The sequence below is a fragment of the Chionomys nivalis genome, chromosome 5 (assembly GCF_950005125.1).
Source record: "Chionomys nivalis chromosome 5, mChiNiv1.1, whole genome shotgun sequence".
NCBI lineage: Eukaryota > Metazoa > Chordata > Mammalia > Rodentia > Cricetidae > Chionomys > Chionomys nivalis.
This window is the reverse complement of record NC_080090.1, coordinates 17,619,160-17,632,890: the sequence shown is the minus strand read 5'-3', so window position 1 is coordinate 17,632,890 and position 13,731 is coordinate 17,619,160. Positions and strand designations below refer to the sequence as shown.

General features: G+C 38.0%; 1 protein-coding gene across 3 annotated transcripts in view; it reads right to left on the bottom strand.

The window, feature by feature from the left end:
- Akt3 (AKT serine/threonine kinase 3) overlaps positions 1-13,731 on the bottom strand; it is a 244,109-nt gene that overhangs the window by 95,799 nt on the left and 134,579 nt on the right. For all 3 annotated transcript variants that reach the window (XM_057770332.1, XM_057770331.1, XM_057770333.1), the window contains one exon: positions 10,167-10,278. In XM_057770332.1, the coding sequence (XP_057626315.1) occupies positions 10,167-10,278 (112 nt within the window). The remainder of the gene's footprint in view (positions 1-10,166; positions 10,279-13,731) is intronic.

The window sequence follows — 13,731 nt, the reverse complement described above, 5'->3', positions numbered from 1 at the left end:
ACCTGACAGGCCTGCTATCCTCATGAGCTCACAGCAACTGGAGATGCCTGTATAAGATAAAGCCACTCAACACTGCAGCATGAATTGGAAGGAAAGCAGGCCCAGCTTGGGAAGGAAGTTGGTTTTCTTCAGGGGAATGGTCACTGATAGGTTGGCTCCTGCTGCAATAGCTATCCCCACACTCATGAACATATTGGTGGTTCTATTTGGATTCAATAAATTTCCTTTTTTCTAAATGAAAAAAAAAATGTTAAGTATGGAAGGGTTACAGAGTGGAGGGTGATCCAGGGTGACTTGAAGGGGGAAGTGGAGTGTAGGGATACAGCCCCACCCATTGGGGGCGTGTTCGCCTCAGGCTAATGTTTACTGATAAATCTGCCGGGAGTGATCCCAGCAGTCTTTTTTGCTCTGCTTTTCCTGTTCTCCGCGGGAACCTGTGGTCCTGTAAGTCTATTTCCTTATTAAAGCTGTATATATTTTTATAATCTGTCTGCATTCATTTACGCCGTCACATTTGGCGTCCAACGTTGGGCTATCTTGTCCCCACCCCGGCACGGGGAGGGGGGGCGCAAGCTTCATCTTTCCCAGCCTTTGCGAGCAAGTTAGTTACCGGAGCTCAGGAAGTGCAATTGGGCGAGCATAGCCTGCTAGCTTTCAGCTTGCTCCCTGCTTGCTTTCCCTTCCCCCACTCCAGGCCACGATACAGTTGCAGAGCAGCGACCCCCACAGAGTAGTTAACCGTTCCCTGCTTGCCTTCCAAAGCCTCACTGCCTGAATTAACGGAAGCACCTGCGGTTTTGAAGCAAAAGCCACCAAAGCAGCAAAGTGACCCCTTCCCTTGTTAGGCAGTACAATAATTTTTGTTTTGAGTTAATTGTTTCAGACTGGCTCTGGCTTAGACCACGTGGACTCAGGTGCATTTCTTTCGCCACCACTGGCAGAAAAACGTCATTACAGGTAAATAATTTTCTTTTATAAATAAGAAAAATGTCTGAAAACATTACCATTCAAGACTTTAACAGCCTTTTCAATTGTACCATGTGGGAGATTTTACAAGAAGCATCTGTCAGCCCACAGATATGGATCTTTCTGGGATTCGTAGTTTTCCTTGGTACTATATGGTTTGATAATAGAAATATGATAAAGTCTTTACGAGATGAGGTTGAACGCTTAAAAACAATTGAGAATGACAACAATTTTCTCAAAAATCAGTTTGAAGTTCTCCAGGCAGAGAACAGATCTTTGTTTAACACAACTCGACAAACTGAACAAAATTTAGAAGAGGTACAGGCTGATGTTAAGGAGAAATTCATCACTAAGGAAGAGGGAACAGCTGATTTGGATCGTAAGCTTCAGTCCCTTTCAGTAGGAACTGAAACATTAACTGAGAGAATCAAAACTGCTGAATGTAACAATCGGATTTTGTCTAAAGCTTATGACAGATTGGCGGAAAGATTGCCAATACAAGAAGGCAAGGTTTATGCTATAAAAATTATGTCCAAAGATGAGATGTTATCTCTAATGGACAAACTTCATACTTTAGAATCCTCAATGAAAGCTTTAGAACATAATTCTGGACAGAAGATTCAGACATTACAGAAGGCCATGGTGAATAGAATTGAAAAGACTGAGGAATTTCTAAATTCTGAGGAAGAAGAGCAAGAGGTAGAAAGGCAAATTTTAACTACATCTGTGGGTAAATCTCTTCGGGACAATTCCCACAAAGCTCTACCTACAGTTCTACCTGCCTTTCCAGTAGTAACAACAGAGAAAGTGGTTGGTTCCAGAAACCCTAGGGTCATCAAGGAAGATACATGGGAACCTGTCCGTATGAATGATCTCAAAGAAATTAAACAGGCTGTAATGACTTTTGGGATGAATGCCTCTTTTGTTAAAGAGATGCTAAGATCTTGGGCCACAACAAATAAAGCCACACCCTCTGACTGGTTACAACTGAGCTCTGCTGTCCTTGAGAGTGGACCGCAATTGAAATGGAAATGCTTATTCAGGCAAGAGGCTAGACTTTTAGAACAGTAGGAAAGAGCAAAGGGAATTGAGATTTCCCTAGATCAAATTCTAGGAGAGGGGCTATTTTCTGACCCTCAGGAACAAGCTAATTTGGATGAAAACACACATTCCATGTGTACTACAGCAGGGTGCAAGACCCAGGACAGAGAATGGAATCATTTGTCAGAGTTAAACAGGGTCAGAGAGAACCCTTTAGTGACTTTTTACAAAGGCTAACTAAAGCTGTACAAATAGGGATATCTGACCCAGAAGCAAGACGTATAATGATTGAGACTTTGGCTTATGAAAATGCAAATGTGGAATGCAAAAGGATTTTGGGACCTTTAAAGCTCAGATCAGCGCCATTGGAAGAATGGGTCTTGCATACACTGAATGTTGATACATTTGACTATGGCACTGAAGCATGGGTAGAAGAAGCAATTTCCAATGGTAAAAGGAGACATCAGAATACCAAATGTTTTAATTGTGGCAAAATGGGTCATATGAAAAGGAATTGTAGACAACGGATTTTCAGAAATAATAATAATGCATCTTTTAGAAATAACAGAAATAGGAGGACTCAGCCTTCAGGTTTATGTAGAAGATGTTGAAAAGGCAGACATTGGACGAATGAGTGCAGGTCTACAAGAGATAGACAAGGCAACCTAATACAGACAGGAAACGTGAGAGGGGGCCTCACAGGCCCCCATGGCAAACATGGTTCAGTCATTTCCAGTTACTACAGAGAACGTGACTCGTCAGGACAATTAGGAAGCCCCATGCCTACTGTTACAAGCAATAATGATCAGAAAGATGAGGTCCGTGTGTTTTGGCAAACTTCTATAAATGATCAAAGACCAAAGCTGAGAGTGTGTGTAAGTGGCATTTTTATTACTGGCCTGCTGGACACAGGTGCGGATGTAAGTATCATTACCCCAGAATCTTGGCATCCGTATTGGCCTCTTCAGAATGTAAATGTTCAGCTCCTGGGAATTGGAACCCTATCTCGAGTAAGGCAGAGCACGAGATGGGTTGAATGTATAGGGCCAGAGGGACAAATAGGAAAATTAAGGCCATATGTAGCCAATATTGCAATGAATTTATGGGGTCGTGACCTATTACAACAATGGAATACCCAAATTAATATTCCTGCTACTTCTAGAGCCTATATTTCTGAGAATAATATTAAAAGATATTACAAACGGAGAAAACCGGCCATTCGGGCGGGCTGTACAAGAACAAGTGATTGATGTTCCTTCAGAGATACCAACAGCCTTGCCTTTAAAATGGTTGACTGAGAAACCAATATGGACAAATCAATGGCCTTTAGCTGAGGAAAATTTACAGGCTTTAGAACAGTTGGTACAAGAGCAATTAGATGCTGGACATATAGCAGAATCTACCAGCCCTTGGAATTCTCCTGTATTTGTGGTTAAGAAAAAATCAGGTAAATGGAGAATGGTGACAGATCTCAGGGCTATCAACAAGGTTATTCAACCTATGGGCCCTCTGCAATCTGGAATTCCTTTGCCCTCTTTATTGCCAAAAGGATGGCCTCTCATAGTTATTGATTTAAAGGATTGTTTTTTCACTATACCTTTACAAAAAAGAAGATAGAGAAAAATTTGCCTTCACAGTGCCTACTTATAATAATTCTCAACCTTCGAGGAGGTACCACTGGGCCGTCCTCCCCCAGGGTATGTTAAATAGCCCCTCCCTGTGCCAATATTTTGTGAATCAACCATTGCAAATAATACGCAAGAAATTTCCCAAATCGATAGTATATCATTACATGGACGACATTTTGTTATCCGATTCAAACATGGATACCTTGAACAGACTGTTCGAAGAAATAAAAATACTTTTACCTAAATGGGGATTGCAAATTGCTCCTAAAAGATTCAGAAGGGAGATTCTGTTAATTATTTAGGTTATAAAATAGGTTTGCAAAAAATTAAGACACAAAAGGCACAAATTCGAAGAGATCGCCTACGGACTCTTAATGACTTTCAAAAACTGTTAGGGGACATTTCCAGTCTACGGCCAGCTATTGGGATAACACCTGATCTAATAATTCATTTGAACAAAACCTTGGATGGTGACAAAGATTTAAACAGTCCCAGAGAATTAACAGCTGAAGCAGAAAAGGAACTGATGATGATTGAGGAAAAATTACAACAGGCACATGTGGACAGGGTAAATCCAGAGCTCAATTGTATTCTCGTCATACTACCATCAAAAATTTCCCCTACAGGAATTTTAATGCAGAGAGATGATATTATCTTGGAATGGATCTTTTTACCACATAAACCAAGTAAGAAACTGAAAACTTATGTGGAAAAAGTCTCTGAGTTAATTATAAAAGGCAAGTTGAGACTTCGTCAACTAGCAGGCATAGACCCAGCAGAAATTATAGTGCCTTTCACTGCTGATGAACTAAAGAAATTATGGGAAGATAATGAACCATGGCAAAGAGCTTGTGCTAATTTTTTGGGAGACATTAATAACAACTATCCAAAAAGCAAGAGGCTTAACTTCATAAAGAGAACTTCTTGGATCCTTCCTCGAATTGTCCGTGATACTCCAATAACTGGAGCCCGTACATTCTATACTGATGCCAATAAATCAGGGAAGGCAGGTTACAAATCAGAAGACTTGGGTAAGGTGGAACAAAGTCCTTATGATTCTGTCCAGAAGGCAGAATTATATGCCATTCTTATGGTGCTAAGGGATTTTAAAGAACCTATTAATATAGTTACTGATTCACAATACGCAGAAAGAGTTATTTTATATATTGAAACTGCTGAATTTATACCTGATGATACAGAACTAACCTCTTTGTTTATCCAGGTGCAAGATTTGATTAGGAACAGGCTTTGCCCTATGTACATAACACACATCCGATCCCATACGGGTCTGCCAGGTCCTCTAGCACAAGGTAATACAGAAATTGATCAATTATTGATTGGTAGTGTGCTACAAGCCTCTGAATTTCATAAAAAACATCATGTCAATAGCAAAGGTTTGAAGAAAGAGTTTTCTATTACATGGCAACAAGCTAAGGAGATTGTAAAGAAATGCCCTACTTGCTCTTTCTATAACCAAACGCCACTGCCTGCAGGGGCTAATCCAAAGGGCCCCCAAAGGAATGAAATCTGGCAGATGGATGTGTTCCACTTTGCAGAATTTGGCAAATTAAAATATGTTCATCACACCATTGACACATATTCAGGCTTTCAGTGGGCAACGGCTTTAAGTTCAGAAAAAGCTGATTCAGTTATCACTCATTTATTAGAAGTCATGGCTATCATGGGTATACCTACACAAATAAAGACAGATAATGGTCCTGCTTATGTCTCTAGGAAAATGAAACGGTTTTTTGATTATTACAATATCAAGCATGTTACAGGTATACCATACAATCCTACAGGTCAAGCAGTCATAGAAAGATCAAATCGAACTATAAAGGATATGTTGAACAAACAGAAAGGGGTGGAAAACACCCCCAGAAATAGGTTACATAATGCTTTGTTAACCTTGAATTTTCTCAACGCTAATGAGAAGGGAACATCGGCTGCAGAAAGACAATGGATAATGGAAAAGTCTACTGAACTAAATCAACCAGTTTATTTCAAGGATATGCTGACCTCACAATGGAAGCCAGGAGATGTGCTGCGTTGGGGAAGGGGATTTGCTCTTGTCTCCACAGGTGAGGAAAAATTGTGGATACCGTCAAAATTGATAAAGGTTCGTTTTGATGAAAAGAAGCCAGTTGGGAAAGATAAATAACAATTCAATCACATGGATGGCAATCATACTGATGGTAAGTAATACAGATAGGTTGGGGGCAGGGTTCTCTTCTTATCTCCACAGGAAAATACCCATCTTCAAAGAATTTAAGGGACCCTGAATATTTAATTACTGATGGAGGGACATGTTCTGTAAGTATTAATTTTTTATATATATATATGTCTTAAACTTTCTTTGCCTTTCCTCATATCTGTGTCTTTCTTTATATGTCAGTATATGTCCTTGTTGTTAATGTTTAAATTTCCCATAACAAGCAACAAATTTTCCTACAGTAATCTTTGAAGTTTCCAGGATGAAGATGGGGCCCCACAACATCAACTCAATCTGGTTTTTATGACGTCATGAATTTTTTTTTTAAAGCGCTAATATTAGACCTGTTTTTTGGTACCAACTACATGAAACAATTTCGAATGGTGCACATTTTTTACAACACTCTGGCCGGACCTTCTCAAAACGCTCTGAGACTAGTTACAATTTTCTTAGGTCAAAGGTTAAATTGGGAATTTTACCATCATTTGCTTTCACAGGACCCCCTAAGAAGAACGTCGCCCCCATGTCAGCAAGAAGCAATCTTAGAGGACGACATCCCCTCTCCCAACAGAGTTTGCCCTCAGGGTTAGGGACATCTTTTAGTGCTTGGTTTAGGGTTGAGGGGATGGGGTGATATTTTTATGGACTTAGGGGTTAAAAAAAAAAAAAAGAGGAAGAAGAAGGGGAATTAACTGGTTTTATGGAATGATTGGTATTTGTAAATTACTGTTTATAGAAAATTGTATTGGTACTGTTTCTTGTATATTGATATATTGAATATTGAATGTGAGTGTTACTACCTCTATTTTTGTATGAGTATGCTTATAACTTTGTCTATATTGTATTGATACATCTACCATATTACAATGTACATTTCTACCTCTGATACTATGACATTGTTTACAGTTGAAGATCATTGTCTTCATATATCGCACAGTTGTTTATTCTTTCAGTCTTCAAGTTAGATAGGTATTGAGAATTATATGTTTGTCATATTTATTTTTAAGTTTATCAGGTCTTTTAGTTACATAGAGATTATATTTAGTATAGATAGTACGATCTTCAGCCTCTTCGAAGAGCTGTAGAAAATGGCCTTTAATCTAACCTAAAATTTCTGTGCCAATGAGACACAATTACTCCTGGCAACGCCACTCTACTCCTGAGAGAATGTTGAGCACCAAAGACACTCCACTGGGAGCTTGTCTTCTTGGCAGAACTAGCCTTTGGGTTAAGAAAAGCCCATACATCAACTTCTGACAAAGATACAGAATATCCCTAAGTGGATGAAACAGGATTGTCTTATCCTGCCAAGACAGGGTAGGATAGTTCTAAGAATGGTATGTCAGTTATGTTAGGCCTTAGCCAAAGTTGGTTGACTCAACATTGCAAACGAGACTTTGGGTGATTGCCCAGGTAGTCAGTTGTCTCTGTCAATTGTTGCACATTTTGGATATCTCTCGTTTGTTAAGTAATATTTATTCCCTTCTCAGATCTTTGACGGAGTTAAAGATTATATAATTCTAGTTACTCTTTATGTTATTTAGACTCCTTGAGATAGAATGTTTAGTAAAACTTTTGTTCTCAATATTGTTTGTTATATTTATTATTTGTTATTGTTGTATTTGGTTTAGTTCTATCTTATTTAGACAAAAGGGGGAGATGTAGGGATATAACCCCACCCATTGGGGGCGTGTTCGCCTCGGGCTAATGTTTACTGATAAATCTGCCGGGCGTGATCCCAGTAGCCTTCTTTGCTCTGCTTTTCCTGTTCTCCGCGGGAACCTGTGGTCCTGTAAGTCTATTTCCTTATTAAAGCTGTATATATTTTTATAATCTGTCTGCATTCATTTACGCCGTCACAGTGGAGTAGTTATGATCAAAACACACCACTAACATTGAAAAACTAAACTGAATGCTGGGAGAAGGAAGGCAGAGTCAGGGAGACACTCCACAGCACACAGATGCCAGAACCTTGCTGGTAGAACACAAGCCTCATGGTAAAATATAAAATAATAAAGATAGGTTCATTCTAGATATAAGAGCTAGCTAGCAATATGCTTTAAGCTATTGTCCAAACAGTATTACAAATAATATGGTTTCGGTGTGATTATTTTGGGGCTGAGCAGCTGGGAACTAACAATGGACTCTTCACAACAGAATAGTGATGACCTGGGGCTACAGAGACTGTAAGAGGGAATAGATGAATGGTGAAAGGCTGATTACTGAATGTGAGTACAGCTGAAGAAGTAACTGTAATATGCTAGTGTACAGTAGGGTGACCAGACAGTAATATACTATGCATTTCTAAGAACTATCTTAGCTGAGCAATGATGGAGTGTGCCTTTGATGGAGTGTGCCTTTAATCCCAGTACTCGGGAAGCAGAGGTAGGCAGATCTTTGTGAATTCAAGGCCAGCCTGATCTACAAGAGCTAGTTTCAAGACAGGCTCCAAAGCTACAGAGAAACCTTGTCTCAAAAAACAAAACGAAACAACACAAAAGAAACTATCTTAAATAAATGTGTGAGGAGATATAAAAATTTATACTCATTAAAATATGAGATGGTATACACAACTATAAGTTAACAAATAATTTTAACAACAAAATTTCAGTTAAATATCTAAGAAATTTTTTATTTAAACAACAAAAGATAGTATGGGAAACTGCTTCAAGTTTAATCAGGTTTTTCTAATTAAAGTCAGGCGTACTATTAAAGATAACAGAAAAATGATGGCAAAAAAGAAAATGAAAATCTAAAAGCCTACACACACACACGCATGCATGCACATGTACATATAATTTAATAATTGTGAAAAAGAATGAATTAGAAATATCTGAAACACTAGACTCTCCACTTTGAAAAAGCTGCTTAATCTCATTTTATTCATTGAAATAAATACAGAACACACTAGAGAGATACATCTAGTTTATGACACAAAAGAATTTCAGTCTAGGGTCAGAATATTACAAAGAGGATTTCTAACCCCAAGCCTCTCTAAGTCCTATTGACATTAGATTAGAGCTCTATGAAATCTCCAAATAGTAGATGCCTCATGAACTAGACAAACATACTCAATAGGATAATTTTCATTTTCTTAAACATAAGTGAAAAATGATCCTTCAAGGAGTAGACTTATGCTGCAGGAATATCAAAAGGTTTTAGAAATTTAAGATCTCTCTCAGCCCTTGGGAAGTTAAGGCAGAGGACTGTCACAAGTCTGAAGCAAGCCTGGGTGGCACAGTTAGTTTTAGGACAACCTGGACTGCAGAATAAAAAACTGTCTAAGCCCACAACCCTAAATTTAAAAGACCTGGCTTATATCCAACTTTGGGAACAACAATTCAAACAAATCAAAGTTCAATAAATGTTAAAAATTGTAGGGGAAGCCCCAGCCAATCACCTTGCTTGTAGTGCGGGGCCCCCTGAGGATATTTTCTTCTAATAAATATTGCTGGTGTGCTCCCCCCCCCCCGCCCCTTCTGCTTTCCTGTTCTCCATGGGAACCTCGGGTTCTGTAAGTCTTTCCTAATTAAAGCTGAATATTTTATTATAATTTCTGTCTGCCTTCATTTACACCACTACAAAAAATTCACTCTACATAGCATTTTCAAGAAATGCAATAACTACGCAGCACCGCATTAGTTCAGTCATCTAGCAAGCACTTTGTCGTCACATCCTGAACTGTGTGCTGTGTGCTGAAGACATTAAAGACGTTAAAGATTACAAGCACTGGACAAGAGGACTCTGATTTGATTCCTAGCACTCACAGGGGAGCTCACAACCTTCTATCTGTAACTCCAGTCCCAGGAGATCTGAAACTCTCTTCAGGTCCCACTGGGAAGGAAGTACACATAAACGGTACATGGATATACATACAGGCTATTAACATTCTACTTTGAAAAACTGTTAATTAGGGTCAAAATAGTAACATCTGGAGGGAAATACTTAATAATATTGCAGGCAGTCACCTGAAACTAGTGTACATACAGACAGGAATGCTACTTGAACCATTTCCTACTGTCTTTCATTCAGAATTTCAAATATGAGTATAATCAATAATTATCAAAAAGATAGTTTGTATATAAAATGTGCTCAAATTTTAAAAATATCTGTATACTGTTTGCTATGAAAGAGTCTATTTTAAAATAGAACAAGGGTGATTTATCATTTTCCAGCCCCAGTTAAACATGCAAGACAACAGAAATAGAACAATTAAGTGTAACACATTGCATCTATTTATATAATAAATATATAATAAATCCATCTACAAATATGTCTTAGACTAATTTTTTAACATAACAAATAAAGAAGTTTCTTACCTTTCCTCTGGAGTATCTACATGAAATGTTCTCTCTATAACAGTGGTCCACTGAAGACATCTGATAATAAATGTATTTGGCTTTGGTCGTTCTGTTTTCATTAACTGGCATTCTACAAATAAAGTTAAACATCTCTTTATATATACAAATACTTAAACTGTTAAGTAAGTAGTTAACAACTACACAATGTTATTCTGAACAGAATGCACTCCCACTGACTGTCTTCCACAGAGTCAAGGTTATTCTCAACCCGACCTTAGTGTTTCTTTCCAGCTCATCACTACTATGACCAGTTCAACCAGCTAAACAAAACTCTTGAATTTTTTCCAAACACAACTTGTTCTTTCTGTATCTTTAACTTTGCTTCAGCAGCTACTACTATCTGAAACAACTATTCATTTTACTCCTCCAAATCTGTAAGCCCCAACTGTCATAGCAATATCAATCCTTTAAGGGCTAAGTGAAATCATACTCATTTCATTTAAATTATTATTAGTATTATTATTTTTACTTTTTAGCACAGACTTACCATTTCACCCTCTATAGTTTCATTATGCTACTTGTTTTTCACCTGATATTGTACTACAGGACCAAACATATTAAGGTAGTTTTTACCCTATGAAGTCGTCTAAAACAATAAACTTCTTATAATTCTTGGTATCCAGACTTACTAGAATTAGTCAGTCATGAACTGATTAGATTCTGTCAAGGAATATCTAGGAAGACTTCAAAGAAAAGATTGTTCCTTTTCCCTCTAATCTTAATACTACTTTAACTTGATTGCACTGAATTAAAAAATACATTTTTACATTTTTATTTACTTCCCTTCCTTCATTTACCTAATTTTGTTTATGAAAACTGATAAATCTTCTTTCTTCTTTTTCCGCTTAATCTCTTATTCTTTTCTACCCCTTTATAATATTCGTTTCAGTTTCCCCTCTTAATTTATTTCTTCTTGCTTCTCCTCTATTTCTATCCTTCCTTGTTCCTGTGTTAGCTTGAATGAAAATACTCCCATTTAATCATTTGTTTGAAAGTTTGGTCCAAAGTTGGGAAGGCCTTGATGGAAACTGTGTGTCAGTAGGGCTGAGCTTTAAGGTTTCAAAAGTCTACACCTCTCTCTCTCTCTCTCTCTCTCTCTCTCTCTGTGTGTGTGTGTGTGTGTCTGTCTGTCTGTCTGTCTCTGTGTGTGTGTGTCTGTCTGTCTCTGTGTGTCTGTCTGTCTGTCTGTTTCTACTCTACACCTCATATCTATCTGTGTGTCTGTCTCTACTCTATACCTCATCCTTCTAGATCAGATAGATGTAACTGTCAGCTACTGTCCCAGCACCAAGCCTGCCTGCCTGCCATCATGATCTCTGTGTAATGGTCATAGTCACTCTTAACCTCTGAAACTGTGAGACCCAAATTAAACTGTAATACCTTGGTCACAGTGCTTTGTCACTGCAGTAGGAAACCAACTAAGACACCGACTTCATTGTATTAATTATATTCATACATATCCTACTTAATTTTTAACTCGATAGCACATTATAGTCATTTTTCCATTTGCTATTTTTTCATCATTGGTATACTAGAAGGCTTAAACAGAAATTAAGCAAATGTTTGTATTTCTATGACTTGATGCTGTTAAAGCAGGTTGGTTTTTGCTAAGTTTTACTAGGGATTAAGCCTTCAAGAGCAGCTGTTGATAAGATCCCCAAATAAAACCAGAAGAAAAAGCCACACTAAGAGACATGCAAATTATAGCAAAAAGATACAAGAAATATAAAAAACTAAGGTATCACGATTCCTCCAAATGATCAGTAACACATCAACTACCAAATATAAAAATGGGAGGTAAAAATATCATAAATTTATCAGTTAAAATAAAGACATGAAAAAATATAAAAATAAGCAGATGAATTCAATCCAAAAACCAGAGAGTCGGCAACATATGTGAAAAGAGGAAAATGGAGAGGAAGTAATCAGCAATATTTATAAACCACGAAAATAGAAGAAAATTTAAAAAGGAAACTGATTCACAGAGGAGGTAAACTGGAAATGAAAATTTTAATGGGGAGAAAAGGTAGGTGCATAACAGAAAGCACCATCAATAGATTCCACCAGGTGAAGACACACTAGAACAAATCAGAGATAAAAGTCAACAAAGAACTACAATTAAACATCAATAAGGAAAAGTAAGTAACTGGGAATGACCAAAACATCTAAGAATTATGAAATATGATCAAGGTTGCAATCCATTAATCCATAGAATAGAAAGATCATAAATAAACATTAAAGGAATTGAAAATGTGTTTTATGAAATTATAACAGAAAACTTCCTAAATCTATAGAGACAGACATCCAAACACAAGAGATGCTTAAAATTCCAAGCAGATATAGAAATCTCTTCAAAGCACAAGTCACACGGTAATATAATCCAATGCAAAGAGACAATACTAAAAGCTCAAAGGGAAAAGCCTCCAACTCACAAAGGCAAACATATTAGAATTCAGCATAAAATCAGATCATTTATTAGTATCCTTACAAGTTAGGAAACATGGAACTTTGTTACCCAACAAAGATAGCTATGGATACTGACAAAGACAAAAGGACATTTAAAGACAAGCACAAACTAAAGCAGTCTATGATCACCAATTCAGCACTACAGGAGATATTCATTTAAAGGAACACTACACACAGAAAGTAAGGCAGTCCAGTCACAAGAGCATAGAAAAGAGCAAATTTCATGATCAGAACGCATGAAGAAAAGAAACCTAAGAAAAGAGTTCATCATGTTCAGTGTAGTAAACCAACACATCCTGATACTAACCGGAGAGAAAAGGGCAAACAACAATGGTCCAACTAGCCAAAAAAATAGCAGCAGCAACAAAAAACTATAATAATGAATGATCTAAAAACTACATTTATCATTTTACATACCAATCCTAGTTCCCACTCCTCCCATTCCCTCCACCTTCCCCTCTATTCCACCCCCATCCACTCCAAAGAGAGGGTAACACACATTGCTCTGAGGAAAAACCAAAGCCCTCCCTACGATATCTAGGCTGAGCGAGGTATCCCACCAAAAAGAATGGGTTCTAGAAAGCTAGTACATGCAGCAGGGATAATTCCTGTTCCCACTGCCAAAGGCCCCACAGTTTCCTCCAGCCATACAACTGTCACCCACATTCAGAGGGACTTGTTTGGTCCTATGTTGGTTCCTTCCCTGTCCGCCCAGAGTTGGTGAGTTCCCATTAGCTCAGGTTAATTGTTACAGTGGGTACCCTAATCATGGTGTTGATCTCTTTGTTCATATTCTCACTCCTCCCACTCTTCGACAGGACTTTGGGAGTTCAGCCCAGTGCTCCACTGTGGCTCTCTGCCTCTGCTTCCATCAGTTGCTAGATGAAAGTTCTACGATATTTAAGATAGTCATCAATATGACTACAGGGCAAGGCCAGTTCAGGTACCCTTTCCACTATTGCTTAGTGTTTTAGCTGGTTGGGGTCATCTTTGTGGATTCCTGGAAATTTCTCTAGTGCCAGGTTTCTTACTAACCCACAGTTGCTCCCTCAGTCAA